General features: G+C 43.0%; 1 protein-coding gene across 4 annotated transcripts in view; it reads left to right on the top strand.

The window, feature by feature from the left end:
• SSH2 (slingshot protein phosphatase 2) overlaps window positions 1-22,458 on the top strand; it is a 279,823-nt gene that overhangs the window by 189,381 nt on the left and 67,984 nt on the right. For all 4 annotated transcript variants that reach the window (XM_033921733.1, XM_033921735.1, XM_033921731.1 and 1 more), the window contains 2 exons: window positions 728-792; window positions 17,099-17,220. In XM_033921733.1, the coding sequence (XP_033777624.1) occupies window positions 728-792; window positions 17,099-17,220 (187 nt within the window). The remainder of the gene's footprint in view (window positions 1-727; window positions 793-17,098; window positions 17,221-22,458) is intronic.

Genomic DNA, 22,458 nt, shown 5'->3' with positions numbered 1-22,458 from the left:
GCTGCAATCCATTCGGGTTTTCAGGATTTCCCCAATGAATATGCATGAGATCTATTTGCATGCACTGCTTTCATTGTATGCTAATAGATCTCATGCATATTCATTGGGGAAATCCTGAAAACCTGACAGGATTGCGGCCCTCAAGGAGGGACTTTGACACCCCTGTCTTAGAGAGAGGAAGAGATAATAGTTACTGCAGATGGGCAGACTGGATGGGCCATTTGGCCTTTATCTGCCATTCTATATTCCTTCCTTGGGGTTTAGAATGATTCTAATTTTTTTAGCCAATTATTTCATTAAGGTGTAGTTACTTGTTCAAGGCAGATTATTAACATGATGGGTAGTTCATCAAGGCATTTGGGGCAGGGGAATAAATAAAACAACCCCCCCCCAAAAAAAAAAAAAACCCCAACAACAAACAAACATGTTCCTCCTGTCATGATCCTTCTTAATACCTTGTCTCAGTGTGTGGCATGGTTGGTGACTGAGCAGCTCCAGTGCATACAGATACCGAGCTCCTTTATTTCTTCTTAGAAACAGGCATCTCCCAGTGTATCACTATCTGCAAATGTAGGCAACTGAAAAGCTTGTTTCTAATGCAACTAATATGGACTTAGCAGGGTTTAGAAATAAGTCCCTCAGCTGTAGAAATACCACACTGCATCAACGTCTACATTGTCGCCAGCCCAGCTCCAACTTGTGACTAATCTTGTGCTTTTTCCCTCAGGGGACCTCCAGCAGCACCTACAGGCCATGTTTACTCTACTCCGTCCTGAAGACAACATCAGGCTGGTGAGTTGCTCTCCCTTTTTTCCCTTTCTCCTCTTTATAAAGAATTCACGGCTCAGTCCTCACTTGACCACCACAGCACATTCCAGAGTTTGGTAATCCTATGTTGCTTAGTTTGGACATAGAACTACAAGATCCAGATTGCATTAAGATATCTCTCTACTGGGTTCTCCATTGCCCAGTGCTGAAGATTTACATTTGGATTTAGCTCAAGCCTTTTACATTCATGCAAGGTTGGTATTTTATCTGTCCTTGGAGGACTCGCAAGCCACAATATTTTGTTCTTGAGGCAATAGAGGATTAAATTGACTTGACCAAGATCACAAAGAGTATCAATGGGATTTGAACCCTGGCCTTTCTGTTTCTCAGCTCTCGCTGCTAAACACCAACTGGCTACACCTAATTAGGTGTCCTTATAATTACCTTGTATGTCTTGCACTGAAGATCAGCCGTTCGTTCTTTTTTCTTGAATTTGACTACATTACTGCATCTTCTAATAGAATGAAAAGCAGTTGACAAATTGTTTTTATTGCTTGCACATTGTTTAACGCACATTACATAGAACACTGCAATGGGCCAATGTTTTGGGAATGTGGATGACAAATTATATAAATATATAATAGCTCAAATTAAATTGTCATTTAGGTTTGATTTAAGAATTTGAATGCTTGCCAGAAGTCAAACATTGTTTTCTTTTCCACATATTGAATCGTCATCCTAACTGTAAATTATTTTCATGCTTTTAAAGTCTTTGCAGAAAGCTCTACCTTGTGTCTTTTGAAGAGAGCTGTGATCTCACACTGCGAGAAGAAAATAATTTGATCCAAAATCTGCCTATAGCCTTGCACAACTGTGTAGCTAGTTCCCAAGCCAGTCTTCCTATATGAAGACTGAATTATTACAAGGCACATAGTTGGATATATTGTGCCCGCTTTATACAGATGGGCTGTGTATCCCAACTCGTGAGTTGGATTGTAGAAGGCATCAATCATTTTTCTCAGCTCCGTCTCCTTGTCTCCCTGGGCACATGTCAAGCCGTGCCTGCCCTCTCCAGTCTTCTACAAACAAGTTGAGAAGGTGTCTTTTCCTCTGCTCTGCACTAGATTTGCTATTTTCAGGTATTAATCCAATCTTTTTCTAGGCTTCCCTGTGCTAAGAAGTTCCCAGTAGTCTTGGAACAGCTCTGCTTGAGAGAAAGGGGTTGGGATCTGAAGCCAGGAGGACCACACTTTTAAAAAAGCACCTGCCTGGCTAGTTTGCTACAGTTTGCTCTAACATTTGGAGCTCAGAAATAGGTTCTCTGGGAGCAGTGCTTGCCTCTGCAGAGTCAGGCGAAGGTGCGCAGGCTGATTAAACCCCATAACTGGCCAGGAGGCTTCGTGGAGGTTAACTGTGTGTCTCCCCCAAACCCTCCCCCCCCACACACACACACAAAAAAAATAATTGTGTTGAAGCGTGAGGATTTGAGGGTTTCAGGTTTTGAAACCTAAATAAAAGACAGCCCGAAGAGACAAGCAATTGGAGCCACCCTTGCTTGTCTGAGGCAGAAAAGTCCTTCATTTCCAGCTGCAGTGAGAAGCTGATACAGGTGCAGCACATGGCAGTTCTGTGAATATAGTTCATTACTGTCTATGAGGAAATTGGGGTGGGTCAGAAGTTGGCAAAACTAAGGTTTTCTGGGGTTATACCAAGGGTCCCTCACCTCTAAAATCCTATTTTCAGTGTTTTTGAACTTTTAGTTTTCTCCCATGGGCCAGGTTTTTTTAAGTGCCAAAATGCTGCCGCAGCAGCCATCTTAAATTTCACTATTTTATTTTAAAAGCCTCTGTCTGCCTAAAAACACTTTGATTTTGTTTTAAATCGATTGCAATGGACTCCTCAGGTAGTTTTACCCCATATCATGCCACATTTGTGGGCACCTGAGGAGAATTCCTGTATTGTTTGCCACAAGGTACATGGGAGGAGGGGGTGCCATGGGCTTAGCCCCCTCTGGTCCTTCTGCAGGTCATGAGTTGCAAAAAGTGCAAGAGCTGGGTCTCAAAACACTGTTAGAGTCTCTAAACTGCGACTATGTTTTGCTGGCGAAGAGCTGCTGTGTGGAAGTGTCTGACCCTGAGAGAAAGTGAAGTTCATACCGGCAGAGTTCTCCAGTGGATCCAGGTCAGGATTTTGATTCTGATTTTGTGACCTTGATGTATGGAACCTACCAAAACTATAAATGCGCACCTACAAGGGAATCAGCAGGGAGGTGTGCAGAGAGGATTACCCCCCTCAGGGCAAAGCCCCTTTACAATCTGTGGAGCTGCAGTAACCAGAGGTCCAGTCAGAAAAGGACTGGGATGATTTGGAGTCAGACACTGCCATTGCTCCCCAAGAAAACATCCTCTTTGGAGGTTTCTATTTCACAGTTTGGGGCAGACAGCCAGGAATCATTGGCAGCCCTAGACCAGGAAGAGGATCCAGTGGTGCGAAGACTTTTCAAACCATTGGATTTAACTGGTTATTATAGTTTATTTGCGAGAGTTTGATCTAGTCTCCTCAGGTCTCGGCTTCTCAGCATATTTCATATGCTTACCTTCTCACACAGAAATTACCAGGATGATAACAGCATTGGAGACATGCCACGAGGGCAATGACAAAATTGTATCCCATGACTTTAGAATTTCAGCAATTGTTTACACGACCTAAAGTGGATTCGCTGATAGCGCAGGTTACTAAATGGACTTCACTGCCTAGTGAAGAGGTGTGATCCTGAAGGATGCACAGGATTGCAGAGTGGATTTGGTCCTCAAAAGACAATTTGAGGCGCTGGCTTTAGGTCTTAAGTTGGCCACAGTATATTTTGTGATCCAAGCCTGCCACAAAATGCTATGCCAGAATCCTAGCGCAGAGGAAGTGATTTGTCCCCCTGTGGTCCCGGCATGGGTGGATTATGTGGCTTATGCTATCTACGATATGCTCAGAGTTATGAGTAAAGCCTTAGTTTATACAATCTCTGACCACAGAATGCTCTAGATTAGGCAGTGGGCAGGAGATTTGGCATCTAAAGCAACTTTAAGCAGACACCCCTTTAAGAGGCAAATGCTCTTTGGCAAAGGACTGGACAACCTGATGACAAGTGTAATGGACCATTATCCTAAATATTTGCCAGACAGTAAACAATGAGGATCAGGCAGTTCCAATCATGGTTCCTTTCATGGCTACATAAGACTGCATTATGGGTCTATGGGATCCTTGTCACAAAGGTCCTATCAAGGATCTAGACCAGTGGTTGGACCCCCAGGCCAGTCGGGTTTTCAAGATAGCCCTAATGAATATGCATGGAGCAAATCTGCATTCCTGGCATCTGCATTATATGCAAATCTCTGTCATGCATATTCATTAGGGCTATCTTGAAAACCCGACTGGCCTGGGGGTCCTCCAGGACAGGTTTGGGAACCACTGATCTAGACAAAGGTTTGGTAGCTCCAGGAGAGACCAGAAATCTGCCTCGCATTCAGCAGCCAATTCTGAGAAGTCCCAATGACACCAGGTCAGCCTTCCAAGCTCCCCTGCATAGAGTTCTGGGAAACATGGACACAGATTTCTTCAGACCAGTGGGTGCTGGACATAATTTGAGATAGCTACAAGCTTGAATTTTATCACCCATTCCAGGACTTCTTCTGGTCAGAGCGACAGTGCAAAGGCTGTTACAAATTGGACAAAACAAGCAAAAAGAGATCAAAGTCTACCTAGTTTCGGCCATATCACATTGCCTTCCTCAGGGGACAATAAACACTAACTGAAAAAAAAGCATCATACATATACTTCATAATGATAAACACTAATATATGTATATTAAAAATCAAAAGTATATTAAAAGAAAACAATACACAAATATAAAAAAATAAAATAAGAGGGCAGGAATGCCAATGTGCAGTACGTTACTAAGATTAGAAACATGATGGCAGATAAAGGCCAAATGGCCCCTCTAGTCTGCCTATCCATAGTTACCATTATCTCTTTTTCTCTCTGAGAGATCCCACTTGCCTATCCCAGGCCCTCTGAAATTCAGACTCAGTCTCTGTTTCCACCACTTCTTCCGGGAGACTGTTCCACACTTCTACCACCCTTTCTGTAAAAAAGTATTTCCTCAGACTTATTGGCCTGTAATTCAATGTTCTACTTCTTCCTTACTTCCACTTTTGTGGAGAGGGACCACATCTGCCCTTCTCCAGTCCTCCAGTACCACTCCTGACTCTTAACTCATTGGAAAGGTGAGTCAGAGGAGCTACCAGAACTTCCCTAAGTTCCTTCAGCACCCTCGGATGGAAACCATCCAGCCCCATCGCTTTGTCTACCTTTATTTTAGCTAGCTCCTCACGAACACAACCCTCTGAAAATCGATCAGGGTCTATTACTCCTGCATCCCTATTCATGTTTGTCTTCTGCGGTCCCGCTCCTGGCACTTCAGCCATGAACACAGAACAGAAATATTTGTTAAGCAATTCGGCCTTTTCTTTATCGCTTCTACATATTCCTCCCCTTCACCTTTTAGTCTCACAATGCCACTTTTTCACTTCCTATCAGTAATGTATCTAAAAAAATGTCTTGTCTCCCTGTTTTACCGTGTCAGCTATTTTTTCTTCCATTTGCATCTTTGCTTTCCTGACTACCCATGACCAGCCTCTCTCAACTTTGCCAGATATTTATGCCTGTCTTCCTCTTTCTGCGATCTTTTGTAATTTGTGAAAGCTAACCTCTTATTCCTTACCTTCTCGGCTACTACTTTTGAGAACCAAAGCGTCTACTTCTTTTCCTCTTACTTTTACTTACTTGCCTCACAAAAAGGTTTGTCACCCTTATAACCGCTCCTTTCATTTTTGTCCACCGCATTTGCAATCCTTTCAGACGTTCCCACCCAGACAATTCCTTGACGTAAACCCCCATATGAACAAAGTTCATTTTTTTTAAAGTCTAGAACGCTTTGCTTTTGAATGAGCCGTCTTTATACCCATCTTAATATTAAACCCTACCATGTAGTGATAACTGGATGCCAGATGATCACCCACTGTAATATCAGAAACATTTTCCTCATTTGTAAGCACTAAGTCCAGTATGACCCCATCCTGCGTGGGTTCCATTACCAACTGCTGGAACAGTTGTCCTTGTAGAGAATCTAGGATCTCCCTACTCCTAGAAGACTCTGCAATACAGATACCCCAATCAACATCCGGCATGTTAAAATCACCTATTAGCAAGACTTCCCCTTTTTTAGATATATTCTGAATGTCTACTATTAAATCTCTATCTACTTCTTCCGTCTGTGAAAGAGGCCTGTATATCACACAATGTAAATATATTCACCATTCCCTCTTTCCAAATTGATCCACAGGGCCTCTTCCTTGCCCTGCAGATCCTGCAATTGTGTGGTTTTAATGTGATCTTTAACATTAACGCTACTCCCCTCTCCTTTTCTTCCTACCCTGTCTTTCCTGAACAGATTATAGTCTGGTATAACTACATCCCAGTCATGGTTCTCCATGATCACCACTATATCCAATTCCTCTTCTTCCATCGTGGACCTATCGTGTTGGTGCTGTTATTGTCATGCATGTGTGCAGTACACTTGCTTACAGATGTCCGTGCCCTGGGGATATGAAAGAACTCACAAATGAGGATTAAGTTTGTGGCCTGGTAGGTGTGACAGTATTATTAAGCCAAATGTACTTACATATTGTCAAAAAGCCAACACTTTTAAAGTTTAGAGTTTAATTTGTTCCTACGTAAGTACTGAGAAATTGTTTACGTCAGAAATCTTGGCCTGAAGTTCTGTCTTAACCCAGTTCCCACAGTTCATCTTAAACAGTCTTGTGTCTTAGTATTAGAAATATTATTTTCCTACCTTCTTAGTTCCACAGAACCCAAAAATCAGTTTCTGCAAGATTTGAGCAGCCCCAGCACTGTGAATAATTGCAACAGTACAGGCTTTGTTTCAAGGTTTAAATGCTTGCTCCCCCTTCTCTCATCTCTTGTGCTGTCTGGGTCTGGATGTCAGCCGGGGTCACTGCCTGAGGATTCTGCAGCGTTTGCAGTAGTAGTGCTGCAGAAAGCAGTTTCTTAATTCTCCCTGTGCGGCCTCACTTACCTATCAGCTCCTGGGACACATGTGCAACAAGTCAGATAAGATGAGAAGCTGAACTAAATAGGGCATTCTTACACAGCCTAAAATTAGGCACTAAGACATGAGGAGGCATGATAGCTAATGGGCCAGCCACATGTACAGAAGTAGCAGGTGATGGAGTCACGGTAATACCACACACTCCATGGCTTACACTTATTACATAATTACAGTATTTAATTGAGGTTTCCTAACAGAGGAGCTACTGCCAAAACAGCACCTTGTCTATTAGCGTGTAGTAGCACAAGAGCAAGTTGGTACATACCATGTCAGGAGAGATGACATAGAATGTATCACGACTTTTGTATCATTTTTAGAAATATATTTATAATCATGAACTATAATTTAATGTACCGTTGCTTTGTTCTAGCATGATGGTAGTCATTCAGTCCCTTTGCCTGAAAGCTTTGGTATGATGATTGATATTATACATAGGAGCACTAAATAATTTCCATGTGTTGTCATATCACTATATAGGTGAAGTGCTGTATGGTTTCTTAACTGTATTGCCATTGGTCAGCAGCACCTCGGCACACATTTGAATGAGAGAACATAAGAAGTGCCTCTGCTGGACCAGACCAGAGGTCCATCGCGCCCAGCGGTCCGCTCGCGCAGCGGCCCAACAGGTCCAGGACCTGTGTAGTAGTCCTCTATCTATACCCCTCTATCCCCTTTTCTTTCAGAAAATTATCCAATCCCTTCTTGAACCATATTACCGTACTCTGTCCTATCAAGCCCTCTGGAAGATCATTCCAGGTGTCCACCATCCGTTGGGTGAAGAAAAACTTCCTAGTATTGGTTTTGAATCTGTCCCCTTTCAGCTTTTCCGAATGCCCTCTCGTTCTTGTAGTTTTCGAAAGTTTGAAGAATCTGTCCCTCTCCACTTTCTCTATGCCCTTCATGATCTTGTAAATCTCTATCATATCCCCTCTAATTCTCCAGGGAAAAGAGCCCCGGTTTCTCCAGTCTCAGTGTATGAAAGGTTTTCTATACCTTTTATCAAATGCGTTGCTCTCCTCTGGGGATGACTCATTTGTTCTAATTAAAATTTTACATTTATGTCCCACTTTTTCAATCTCACTTAACACGCTAAGAGTAGTTAACAGAATGTGTTAAAAATCATGTCCTAAATACAATCTTAAACAGCATATAATACAATTCATATAGAGAAATGATCTGACATTTCTTTCAATGGCCCATTTTATGATTTTTAAAATAGTTCGTCAATTGAAAGAATGATGTTTTTGTATATGAACTTGAAAAGTTTGGGGATGTCTATAACAGCTATAAAAAATTTGCAGTTGAAACATGTCCAGTTCCCGAGTTCTGCTATCGTAGCTTGTACAGCATAGAGATGTTTTCTGCCCATCATTATCACTTGGCCAACGGCTTTCTGACCAGCAGATGAAATGCAACACTTTGCATTGCTCTTTGGTAGCACAGTCAAAGCCTTTATGGTCTCATAAGACAATTTTTAAAAAAGCAGTAATTTGTGTTACATTCTCTTCACTAGATCACTGGTTGTATTGTGTGATTTTTGATGAAAAGCATGTGCAGTTGAATGAGTATTTTGTAATCAAAAGCTTATAGTCTTTTGTTTTGAGCTTTTGAGTTTTGCACGAAACGAAAAGTTTGAGAGCCAAAGGGAACTGTAAACAGGATAAGCAAGAAGTCAGTTTCTTATGAACATAAGAACATAAGCAGTGCCTCCGCCGGGTCAGACCATAGGTCCATCCTGCCCAGCAGTCCGCTCCCGGGGCGGCCCAAACAGGTCACGACCTGTCTGAATCACCAGAAGGGGCCCCTTGCCACCTTGGTTTCTCATTAAAGTCCTATCTTCCCATCAAAGTCCTCACCCTCTGGTCTTGCCCATGCACGACCTGGTTGGCTTTCTATACTTATTACCTGGTTAGCTTTCTATACTTGTGTTACATCCCAGCACCTCTCTCAGTATCCCACGATCCCTTTATCCATCAGGAATCCGTCCAATCCCTGTTTGAATCCATGTACCCTACTCTGCCTGATCACTTCCTCCGGTAGCGCATTCCAAGTGTTCATGACCCTTTGGGTGAAGAAAAACTTCCTTGCATTTGTTTTGAACCTATCTCCCTCAGTTTCTCCGAATGCCCCCTCGTACCTGTTGTCCCCCTCAGTCTGAAGAATCTGTCCCTATCCACCCTCTCTATGCCCCTCATGATCTTGAAGGTCTCTATCATATCTCCCCTGAGCCTCCTTTTTTCCAGAGAGAAGAGCCCCAGCCTATCCAACCTCTCAGCGTATGGGCAGTGTTCCAGCCCTTTTACCAGTTTCGTTGCTCTCCTTTGGACTCTCTCAAGTACCGCCATGTCTTTCTTGAGGTGCAGCGACCAATACTGAACGCAGTATTCCAGATGTGGACGCACCATCGCTCGATACAATGGCATGATGACTTCCCGCGTCCTGGTTGTTATGCCCCTCTTTATGATGCCCAGCATCCTGTTGGCTTTTTTTGAGGCTGCTGCGCACTGTGCAGATGGCTTCTGTGATGCATCCACCAGCACACCCAAGTCTCTCTCTAGTCTGCTATCTCCCAACAATGCCCCCCCCCCCAATTTGTAGTTGAACAACGGGTTCTTTTTCCCTATATGCATGACCTTGCATTTTTCCACGTTAAAGCGCATTTGCCATTTGTTTGCCCAGTCTTCCAGCTTGTCCAGGTCCCTTTGCAGGTCCTCACACTCTTCCCTGGACCTAACTCTGCCGCACAGTTTGGTATCGTCTGCAAATTTTATAACCTCGCACTTTGCCTCCTTTTCCAGGTCATTGATAAATATATTGAAGAGTAACGGCCCCAGCACCGATCCCTGTGGCACACCGCTCGTGACTCCCCGCCAGTCAGAATATTGGCCCTTTACTCCGACCCTCTGCAGTCTACCCGACAACCAGTGCTTGATCCATCTGTGCACATCCCCTCCCACCCCGTGGTTCCACAGCTTCCTAAGCAGCCTTTCATGTGGCACCTTGTTGAAAGCCTTTTGAAAATCGAGGTAAATGATGTCTATGGGTTCCCCATTGTCCACCTGACTGCTTATTCCCTCAAAGAAGTACAGAAGGTTCGTTAGGCACGACCTTCCCTTACAGAATCCGTGCTGGCTAGTTCTCAGTAGGCCATTCCTCTCGATGTGTTCGCAAATGCCGTCCTTGATCATAGCTTCCACCATTTTCCCTATAATTGAAGTCAGGCTCACCGGCCTGCAGTGTTCCCTCTAAGCGGGCGGGTGTTGTGAGCAAACTTTTTTCACCGTGAGCCAAAAATATCGGGCGCCAGCAAGTTACGAGCCAACTCGCCCGATTCTCCTCTCGCCGCCCTGCCATCTGCCGTACGCCTCTTCCGATCGTGCGCTGTGACGAGAAACGTGTGCGCTGCGATGTAATATTTTGTGCGCCAGCGCACGCCAGCGCAGCTTAGCGGGAACACTGGTTCAAATGGTTTTATTTATTTCCCCAAATTTATTTTTGTTATACGCATTGAAAATATTTGATATTGCGTTTAAATCAAAATCTCAATAAACTTGAAACGAGTGCCCGTGAGATTGTGGGAGGGTTAAATACTCAAAACTTAGAAGTTTTTGCTACGCCAGCTTTCTGGTATCTTTACATACAGTGGCGTACCTAGCATATGTAACATCCGGGGCCCATCATTTTTTGGCACCCCCCCCCATCTGTAAGAAAAACATGATTTTTAGTAACAAACCACACGTCACACATGAGTACCTAGGAAAAGGCAGCATCTTACATATTGCAGTGAGCAGTACATCAATACACCCATTGTAAAACTAAACAAGCCAGACCAGCACAGATCAATCCTACACCGTCAATCCTAACAGAAAACCATGTCTTTCGAACACACAGAACACAGAAAACACCTTCGCCTAGTAAGGAATATGTAATCACAAACTAACCCCTCCCTCTTTTACAAAACTGTAGTGTGGATTTTAGCTACGGAGGTAACAGCTCTGATGCTCATAAAATTCTGAGCATCAGAGCTGCTACCACCAAGGCTGGTGCTAAAAACGCTTCACAGTTTTGTAAAAGGGGGGATAAAATAAAAATACATAGACAAAGGTTAAATTGAACCAGCAAGAAGCTGGACTCTGCATACAATGCTTCACAGAAACAGTGACACATGTCTCCTAAAGCAATAAATAAATAGAAATTTTTTTCTACCTTTGTCTTCTGTGGTTTCTCCTTTCCTCATCTTCTTGTAACTCTCTTCCTTCCATTCACTGTCTGCCGTCTCTCTTCCCCTATATGGCATCTTCTCTCCTTCTATGCCCCTTCCAGAAACTGTATGCCTCCCCCTTCCATCTCTCCTTTCACCCCATTGGTCTGGCATCTCTCTCCTCGCCTTCCCTCTCCCACACCTCTCCTCATAGTCTGGTATCTCCCCTTCCCTGATTCTCTGGCATCTCTCTCCTTTCCTTTTCTTCCATCTTTCGTTCCCCCTCCATGCTCTCACATCTCCCCCTTCCTTTTCCCTTAGACTGGCATACCTTCCTCCTATGCTCCAAGCCCTGGCATCTCCTTTAATTCCCTCCCTCATCTTCCTTCTCCCTCCAGCTGGGTACCGCAACACTCTTCCCTGCACTCTTCCCTGCAGCTCTGCAGCTTGCCATGCTTCGGTTCCTCTTCTTCCTTCCTTCCTCCCCCCCCCCCCCGCGGGACCCTGCGGCACCATCAACTCTTACTCCCTCTAATGTCGGCCCTGCAGCTCCAGACTTCCTCGCACCTTCTCCCCTCCCCCTTTGGATCGCTATTATTTTAAATGTTATAGCCGCGGAGCTGTATCCATCAGTGGAGATGTCTAACCTCGGCCTGCCCCGGAACTCTTACTGCAGCAGCCGCCCATCTAGGCAGGAACAGGAAGTCACTGTTGCAGTAAGAGTTCCGGGGCAGGCCGAGGTTAGACATCTCCACTGATGGATACAGCTCCGCGGCTATAACATTTAAAATAATAGCGATCCAAAGGGGGAGGGGAGAAGGTGCGAGGAAGTCTGGAGCTGCAGGGCCGACATTAGAGGGAGTAAGAGTTGATGGTGCCGCAGGGTCCCGCGGGGGGGGGGGGGGGGGGAGGAAGGAAGGAAGAAGAGGAACCGAAGCATGGCAATTGTGGGGAAGTGCAATCCCCCCAATGCGTCCCCTTACCTTACCTCCCCTTACCTTTGCGACGCGTGTGTGCGCTGTGAAGAGAAACTTTGCGCTGCGATGTAATATTTTGTGCGCGCGCGCAGGCCAGCGCACCTTAGCGGGAACACTGCCGGCCTGTAGTTCCCGGGGTCACCCCTTGATCCCTTCTTGAAGATAGGTGTGACATTCGCCAATTTCCAGTCCTCTGGTACCTCTCCAGTTTTCAAGGATAGGTTGCAAACATGCTGGATTGTGCCCGCTATTTCTTGTCTTAATTCCTTCAGAACCCTTGGGTGGATCCCGTCCGGGCCCGGTGATTTGCCACATTTTAACCTGTCTATCTGTTTGAGGACATCCTCCTTACTTACCTCTATGTGCTCCAATTTTTCGGCCTGTTCCCCACTCATGAGCTCCTCTGAGTCCGGTATATTAGATGTGTCTTCACTCGTGAAAACCGACGAGAAGAACGTGTTCAACCTCTCAGCTACCTCTTTATCCTCCTTAATCACTCCCTTCCTATCCCCATCATCCAACGGTCCCACCTCCTCTCTCGCTGGTCGCTTCCCCTTTACGTAACTGAAGAATGCCTTGAAGTTTTTTGCCTCCCTGTCCAGCCCCTCCTCGTATTCCCCTTTTGCTTTTCTAACCTCTCAGTGGCATTCCTTTTGGCATTTCCTGTGTGCCTGGTGATTTTCCTCCGTTGGGTCCTTTTTCCATCTCCGGAAGGATACTTTTTTGTCATTTATTGCCCTCTTTACTTCAGTTGACATCCAAACCGGGTCCTTTGACCGCTTGTTCTTGCAGCCTTTCCTGAAACTGGGGACGTACATTCTTTGTGCTTCCTGCAGGGTGTCCCTGAATAGGGTCCAGGCGCTTCCTACAGTCTCCATCCTAAAGATGTTTCTGAGCTTCCTCCTCACCACCTCTTTCTGTCATTTATTTTATATATGTAACTTTTTGTAAACTGTTTTGGAAAAGAACAGTATAGAAATTTTAAAAATAAATAAATAAAGTGTTTGTCCCTATAGATAGAGTTCAAAATGCTCTTGGATTAAAGAAACAGCAGCTTCTTCCTCATCCATGGCAATCTGCTCTCAAAAGGGTGAAAAATTTTAAGACTAATTCCTTCCCACAGGGAGAGAAGCTCAGACACCAGAGTCTTTTGAGAGAAATACTTTTCAGAATATAATGCTCACATCCTGCATAACTGCTTAGCTGTTAGTGGAATGTACTTGCAAAATGTGTGCAGTATTGGGGAGTTTGCAGATGATCTCACTTAAGTAACTAAGTTAAGAAATGGGAAAATGAAAGGTGTGCTGAAAATTCATGGCCCAGACATCCTGTGATAATTTTAATAAGGCATGAGAGTTTCTTCAATGCAGGCTGGCTCTGGGCTGCTTACCTCAGATATGATGTGCAAGAGGAGCTTGCCAATGTTTTGCCATGCTATGGAAGGAATTTCTTCAAAGATAAAGTGTAGGAGGCTGCTACAGTAATTAAAAAGCATAGTGACACTCTTAACCCTCCACTTCCAACCCTACCATGCTACCAATCCAGGGTAAGCAGTAGCTTCCCCCATATCTGTCTCAATAGGAGATTATGGACTTTTCCTCCAGGAAAATGTCCAAACCATTTTTAAAACCAGCTACATTAACTGCTCTTACCACATCCTCTGGCAAAGCTTAACTATTCTCTGAGTGAAAAAATATTTCCTCCTATTGGGTTTAAAAGTATTTCCTGCCACCTGACCTCTCTATTAGGACTCCCTAAATATCCTGTTTCAATAGTATCCTTCAAGCCAAACCATCCACTCCTGGGGAACTGTCGGCTTCCCCTGTCTTAGTTTAAAAGCTGCTCTTAGTACCAGCAGCCTGGTTCCATCCTGGTTAAGCTCCCCCTTTCCCAGAAGGTTGCACAGTTCCTAACAAATCTAAATCCCTCATCCTTTACCATCGTCTCAACCATGCATTGAGACTTCAGAGTTCCCAGAAAGGGAAAACCAGATCGTGAACCAGCTTCTTTCTTCTAAGTGTGTTATCCACCCTTTAAAATACAGACCATTGTGGAGTCAGGTGGCAGGGTGTCGTTCTTCAAAATTCACCAGCATTAAGTCTCAGCCAATAGTCCAAGAAGTGATCATTCTCAAATCGGACCCTGTGTTTTCTATATTAGCCAGAACCATACTCGGCTGCTGGTCAGGCAACACAACAATAACTGGTGTAAAATTTAGCTTTCCTGAGCTGCTGGATCATTCACTCAGGACCGATTATCTCTTTCATTAGAACTACAAAATGATGATTAACTAGCCCAGAATAAATTGAAATTGGAAATCCACAGCCTGACCCAGAAATTTTATATATTTTAATAGGTCCCCTTTTCAGATGCGTTTCAGGGTTTCTGTGCTTTGAGCATTTGTTATGTCACTGCTACATAAAACATGTTTCACAGCTAGGTATAGCTTTTGCACCTGGGCTGGGCCAACACCTGTTAACTCCAATGAAAGGCAAAAAAGAACATGATTCCTGGATTTGGCAAAAGTTTACACAGTGTTCAGTTTCTCACCCAAAAGAGAAAATAATATGCTTATTTCTCATTCTGGCTGCTTTCCTGAACTGCATTTATTTCATAGGAGTGCCATGATGGGGTCCTGTTCTCCTGTTTCAATCACCTGATATACCATAGTTCTTTAGCTCTAGGAGAGTTGAAAATCAAAAAGAAAAGAAAAATTAGCTGGGTTTCTTAAGAGTCTTCCTGCTTCAACTTTGCAACCAGTTCTTTTACTAACAAATTGTCCTTGGCTACAACAGATTACTACAAAAGTCTCGTTTAAATATGACATACTGCCTTCAAAGGTCCCAGACTCCTAATCCAGCAAGTTCCAAAAGATAGTGAAAAGAAAAATACATCTCCGTTTAAATTTTATTGCATCACTCAGTCCTGGTGTTTCCTATTCAACAAGCAGTCAAGCACCTCCAAAGCAGGAAAAGGAGGGAAAATATCTCTTTAAATTGGGGCTTGACTGCCTTCAAACTGTGTAGAACAATCCTGCCATTGAGACTTCTGTCACACAGACCATTCCTGCATTCTAGCGGTATTAGCTGTACACAGGAAGAAAACATTGTCTATCTCTTTGTTAAATAATGAAAGCTTCTCACAAAAAAACAAAAAGAGAAAAAATATATAACATCAGTCGATAGGGCTATAATTCTAAACAGGCTTTCAGGCCTTGTTTTATCCTCTCTTCAAACTGCCTCTGTATCTTGTGAGAATTTATTCTGATAAAGGGGAACAATCACCCACTGCAATACTGTAGTAAACTACTTCAAAGCCACTTGCTGTGCCCTCCCTAAGTACATATGTTGTTAAATACCTTGAGTTCCAAGGACCTGCTTCTAAAATGTCTATCTCCTCCTAATCACAGGGTAAGTGGGCTTTTCCTTCACATGGTCCACCTCTATACACTCACTCTTTTCCTCAGGGGTGAGGAAAGACTTCAGGCAATCTGCTCCATTTCCTCTCTGCCCCAGATATAGTTTGATATGCTTCAATGGAAATTCACTAGCTCCATCTCCCTCCCTTGCTTCCCAGCAAATTGCTAAGTCGCACTTCTTCTTTGATTGGGCTGAAGGTTCCCTTAACTCTAGGCCCTGTCCCCTAGTCCAAGCTTCAGGGCTAACCTGATTCCTGCTGGAAGGAGATCTCTCAAAATTGCCATCCTCCTTGGAAAGTGTTAGTGTTTAACCAGGGAAATTTCCTTACTCAAAAACTTGCTACCTATCATATTTGCCCATAGTCAGTAAATAAATAAAAATTTTACATGGATCTAGATCTCCAACCTGAGGAAGTGCTCAGATATTACTGAATCTTATTTCCCTGTACAGCTTGCCCAGTAATTTTATTAGCACATTCCTACTACTACTAGTTATCATTTCTATAGCGCTACTAGACATACACAGTGCTATATATAGTATATGCAGGTACTTTTCTCTAGTGGGCTCACAGTCTTTTGTCTTTTTTTTTTTTGTACCTGGTGCAATGTAGTGTTAGGTGACTTGCCCAGGATCACAAGGAACTGCAGTGGGACTCGAACCCAGTTCTCCAGGATCTGAGTCCACTGCACTAACCATTAGGCTACTCCTTTGTAATAAACTCAGAAAAGCAGTGTCCAGAGAGAGGACTTTGAAGCTCCTGTTGTGCACTTCCTGTGGTGACTCCCCTATGTTTGCTGGAATTGTTGCAGTGTTACATCAACAAAATGTTTGTTTTTACCAATTTTTTGTGTAACCTGTGGCTGTTCTGCTTTAAAGGAAGTAATTTTAAGGAGGCGCTGGCTTAATTTAGGCTGTGTAAAACTTACAGACAATTTGCAAATTCTTGAAAATATATTTTTTTTTTAATTTAGAAGTTCAAAGAATTTGCATAACAGTATTTTGTTTTACTCAGAATTTCTTAATGAAGAAACAAAACCATCCTGATTATTTACTAGTACTTATCTTTGGGATTCTCTCCTAGTAGAGCCATTTCACTTGGTGTAGGTCAGTGGTCTCAAACTCAAACCTTTGCAGGGCCACATTTTGGATTTGTAAGTACTTGGAGGGCCTCAGAAAAAAATAATTAATGTCTTATTAAAGAAATGACAATTTTGCATGAGGTAAAACTCTTTATAGCTTATAAATCTTTTCTTTTGACTAAGTCTTAATAATAATATTGTAATTTATAGCTAGAGACATATGATCAAGATACTGTTTTATTTTACTTTTGTGATTATGATAAACATAGCAAGGGTCTCAAAATAGTACCTGGCGGGCCGCATGTGGCCTCTGGGCCACAAGTTTGAGACCACTAGTGTAGGTGGTGACTTTTCTTTTCCTGTTTGAATGAATGTTCCTCCTAAATTCATTGGTATGATTTTAAATAGTTTTGCAAACATTCCTTTCCACTTCTTTGCTGTTAAACCTGCAGTGTGTTTGGGTTCTATTTTAGGCTGTGAGACTGGAAAGTACGTATATGAACCGTACAAGGTACATGGTGGTGGTATCAACCAATGGCAGACAAGACACAGAAGAAAGCGTGGTGCTAGGAATGGATTTCCCTTGCCATGACAGGTATCTAGAGAACAGAAATACTAAAATAGTTGGAGTTATTGCTTCTTTCTGCCTTTTAGCATAATTGCTTAAACCAGGGGTAGGCAATTCCAGTCCTCATGCATATTCATTCTGGATATCCTGAAAACCTGACCTGCCTGTGGCTCTCAAGGACCGTAATTGCCTACCTCTGGTATATGCTAAAAGCAGGATCCTGAATTTTCTTATTAGACATGTCTAGTTGCTGAGGAAAATATTTGCAGCCCATGACTTGATGTCATGAGAGAGTCTTGCTTCTAGCTGCACACTCTCTTTTTCTCCAGAGTCAATGCATGATTGAGGTGTAATGATTAGAAAGCTCTTAGGGGTGCAATTTAGATAAAAGCTCCGACTCCTTTTGTAAGAACTTGGGAACTTGATTTATTAGCCCCTAGAAGTGGCATGGAATTGTGGTGATGCAGAAAAAATGTTTTTGTTAACGTTGTAATGTCCTTGACAACGTACATTGTTTCTCACACTGTTGCTTTCACAGTTGGCATGATTTTATTTATTTATATATTTAAATGATCAGAGCTGACTTTCAAGGATTGTGGAAAGTGAACATAGAGCATTCTGATCTTATCTTTGTATTAGAACCAGAAAAAACTTGCCAAATTGTGCAGGCTGTGGATTTCAGCACAAAAAGCTTGCATGTATTTTAGTTTTGCCTTAGAAGTTATTTTAAAAAAACATAATTTTCTGCGCATTTAAGTGAACTAACATTGTGGCTACACTGTTATCTCCTTAAAATGAATAATTTTAACAATCCCACAAGAAGTAATCCCTGTGCCATAAACTAGAACACACTACTTGCATTTGCCCATGTAGCCACAAATTGAGTTTCCATAAAGATACCAGATGGGGGGGGAACAATTTTCAAAACTTTTTACTCAACTAGAACATGTCTTCTCCAAGGAAAAGCAAGCTAATATTCTTATATGTGGGTGATGTCATCCTCAGAACCCAGTATGGACACTATAAAGTGCACTGTCGCTTTAAATTCTTTAGGCAATACCCCGTTTGTGTTGGTGCCTTTCGGCCTGATGTCAACTCAAAGGACCATCAGTTCTTCGTTTTCTGCAGATCTGAGAAGCTGTGTCTTCAGTTTTCTCTTCAGCACATCAACATTTATCCTTTTTTTTTGTGCTGTCCCATTCTTTTTCATAGTTATCATCATAATTCTTTGTTTTTATCGTGCTCCAGTATTTGTCCCAGCTTTGGTTACCTTTATGATTTTTGGTCTTCAGGCCACCTTGAGAGGGCATGGGATGAAGTTAAAGAGGTGATAGGCTCAGGAGTAGCCTAAAGAAACACTTTTTTACAGAAAGGATAATAGATGTGTGTAATAGTCTCCCAGTAGAGGTGGTAGAAACAAAGACTGTCTGAATTCAAGAAAGCATGGGACAGGCATGTGGAATCTCTTAAGGTAAGGAGGAGTTAATGGACCCAGCAAACGGGCAGACTCGATGGGCCATTTGACCTTTATCTGCCATCATATTTCTGTGGCCTGGATACTCTAAAATTGTCGTTAAAATCCAGTGAGTCGCTGTGGGGCCAGTAAAAATCCGATCTGAAAATGGTGATTGACGATCAAACAATTTTGCATGCAAATGAGTTCCTCGGAGTTCCATCGTAATTCCATCTGATCAGTCACTGGAGAAAGTGACTGACATTCACAGAGCTGTTAGGGGAAGCCCTGAAGCGGCCTCCTGCTGCTCAGCTGTTCGGGACAGGAAGAGCAGTTTTGTTTTTTTTAATGTGCACAGATATGCATGCATTTATTCATGCACATCTATGCCCATTAAAAAAAGAAAAAAGTTGTGCCAGGACCCCCCACCCTCCCCTCTAACAATAGCCCACACCCCCAAACTATTAAAAAGAAAAATCAACAGGAAGGAAGTCTGCTCTCTCCTGCCTAGGCAACCTGGAAACCTCCCAAACCTTTAAATTAAAGAGTGGCAGGAGAGATGCCCACTCCCTTCTGCCATTAGGGCCCCCATGAACCCCTGACAACTCCCCCCGACACCTCCCCCCCAACCCCATACCTTTTTATATAAAAATTCTGCAGGAGGGATGCCCACTCCTTCCTGCCACTAGGCCCGCCTCTTCAGAATGGCAGGCCTTCCCCTTCCCCTTCCAGGTGCATCCTGGGATGCACTGGGAGGGGCTTCTCTGATTGGCTCATTCACCTAAGACCACTCCTATGGCCCCAAAAGTGTGAAAACTGCAGCAGGATCCCGCAGTTTGGCATGTGTGCCCTACTCCTAAGCCTTCTCTTAAATCCACTACATTATTTACTAATCAGTTTTATTCTGTGTGTGCTATAAAACATAATTATTTAACATAACTATGAAATATCAGGTTTTACTATTTATTATTATTGTGACCTGAAGTCTCTTCTCTCAATGAAGTATTTCTCCCAAATATTGCAGTTTTATTGGATCCCTTATTACAGTCTCCTTCCTATAACTGAGAAAGTTGTTCAGAAGCATAGCGGTAGGGTAATTTCTTATCTCTCTTCTCCATTTGGAAGCTTGGCATATTCGTTGTAGATGATAGAAGGCCCTCTAAGAAATATAGCAAAACCTCCCTGTACTAACAGCTGGAGTCTGTTTTACAATCGAATAATTGCAATAATCTTTAGTATCCCATAATTGCCAACTTCTCTTTTCTGAGATGAACTCATATTGCCCTGTTAATTTCCTGTGAAAGAATCCATAATCTAGACAGGAGTTCTGCGTACCCACTCAGCTGGATCCTGGTAGAGCTGAAGATAAATTTTATTTAGCTAACAGACTGCCTATTTTTTTCTTCTGTTAAAAATAAATTTGAGTCTTTGCATGTACATTAGGAAGATCACTACCAGGGGATCTGAGCCAAACATTTAGCATACGCTTAAGAGTTTTTGCATCCAGCGGCAGTTCTGTTTCATATGAGGAGAGACAGATTTGCCCATTTAAAACAGGGCAGGAAATCAGAGCATATTAAAAAATATACTTTGTATTTGACTTTCAATAAAGGGTAGTAAAACTTAATTTTGGCTACAGATATGCATATCTGAAGGTGAGAAAGTAAGCTACTTGTTATCAGACTACCTTTGAGGAGAAGTTTGTTGGCACTGCCGAACAGATGGCTCTCCAAATGATTTTGCGGTTCCAGAATTAGTTGTTTTGACCAGATGGAATGAGAGAGGAGTAGGGGCAGAGATGGTTGCTATTGGCAACATGTACTACAAATACAAGAGGTTTTGAATGTCCGTGTTTCACCTCTCCAGTGAGTAAGCATGATTTCAATACATTGCACATTACACCCTCTTACAGAAATAAGAAGCACCTTAGTAAAGGCATGTAATTGGTTGATGTCTTATGACCATCTGTACTGTAGCTAGTTCCTGCAATGGAATTCCCCCAACTGGCCTGACCAGAAGTGCAAATTGCAATAAAAAGGGAACCGCTAAAAATATCTAACTAAATTTTTATAACAAGGTATTTTTAATATCTTCCAGTCTCCATATCACATTCATGAAGGCAGGCTGTTTCTGACCATGGATCTGCCTGCACTCAATGTCACAGAGCAGAGACCCAGTCTTTTTTTAGCTTTCTTGGTCAAGTTCTGTATTTTGTAGACTGTTGCTCTGGCATGGGAACCTATAGTATTTATAACCAGGGTCGCAACTTGTTGCTGAGGAGCTGTAATAAGTGCTTGCAGAAATGGAATGCTAAAAATAGCTGTGTCACTGTTGGCATTTTTTTAAAATCCTTTTTCTTTCCATTAGCACATCACAGCTAGTCAAGAGAAAATAAATGTGAAAATGTATCGCCTTTGGCTGAGTCCTTTACCCCCCACCCCAACACACACTCATACTCTTGGCCCCTGGGAAGAGTAGAGTAGGTGTTGCTGTCCTCTATCTAGTTAAAGAGCAGTAACGGCATAGATGTGCTCAGTCAAAAGCTGCTTATCTAAGCATAAAATTGGACCTTTCTCTTTTCCATCCCTCCCCCTCCTTTTTCTTGGCTACTGTTGCCATTGTTAGCCCTTGGTGTACTATGATGTTGTTATATGCCAGTCCTAGTTTTTCTGTTGCCTTGCTATTAGAATTGTATTGCGTTTCTATTATATGTAGCTTGATTATTCAAAAGCACCTACTGTGATAGTAGCAGGTGTTATCCAGATAAAGTGCTCTGTGCAGGCCCTATCTCTGAATTTTCAGCAGCACTCTATTGCAGAAAATTCTTAGATGTGCCTCAGAGTTATCTGGATGATGCTGGAGTGGAGTGCGAGCGTTCTACCTAATTCTACTAATAATTGGCAATATTCAGTTGATTATAGCCACAGACTACACTATATAGATCAGGGGTAGGGAACGCCGGTCCTCGAGAGCCGTATTCCAGTTGGGGTTTTAGGATTTCCCCAATGAATATGCATGAGATCTATTTGCATGCACTGCTTTCAGTGCATATTCATTGGAGAAATCCTGAAAACCCGACTGGAATATGGCTCTCGAGGACCGGAGCTCCCTACCTCTGATATAGATAGTACCAATCACAGCTAAATGTGTATATTCAGAGCCACAGCTTCTGCTGACCATGGCATAGAAATTAACTCTTAGGTCAATAGTGAATCAGCTAGAGTTAGATTTTTGGACAATGTAGAATGTACTTTTATTAAACAAGCCCAGTTCCCCAGGGTGTCAGGCCACTGCACTAACCACTAAGCTACTCCTCTACTCAAAATGGGCAATCACTAATTTAAGCAAGCGAGTGACCTGAGATAAGTTTCAAGTTTCAGCACAGAATTGGCGCAGGGCACAAAAATAGGATTATAGGCTAGATTCACTAACCTCCTTTGCGTGGCCGATCCGTACAGGCCCAACGAATTTACAAAACAAAAAAAATTAAAATGAGGGCAATCGGAGGAACGCCCCTCTCCGATCTCACGAATCGCTAGTGTGCGAGCCCGACACATGCGCAGTTGCTTCTTCTGTTGATCGGCCAGCCCAGTCGGTTTGCAAGATTTCTGTACTGGATCGCATCCCTGCTTACTTTGCATGCCATTCCCCTCATTTGCATGCACGGATCGGAATCAGATCGGAGGAGAGGTAAGTGAATCGGGCTGGAGTAAAATCGGGTCGCAAAGGGGGTCACAAACCGATCGGTACATGATCGGTTTGCTTAGTGAATCTAGCCCTTAGTCGCTGCAACAACGTTTGGAACAATTTGG

Source organism: Geotrypetes seraphini, chromosome 15 (assembly GCF_902459505.1).
Source record: "Geotrypetes seraphini chromosome 15, aGeoSer1.1, whole genome shotgun sequence".
NCBI lineage: Eukaryota > Metazoa > Chordata > Amphibia > Gymnophiona > Dermophiidae > Geotrypetes > Geotrypetes seraphini.
The sequence above is the reverse complement of the archived record's forward strand: the minus strand, read 5'-3'. Positions and strand labels throughout refer to the sequence as shown.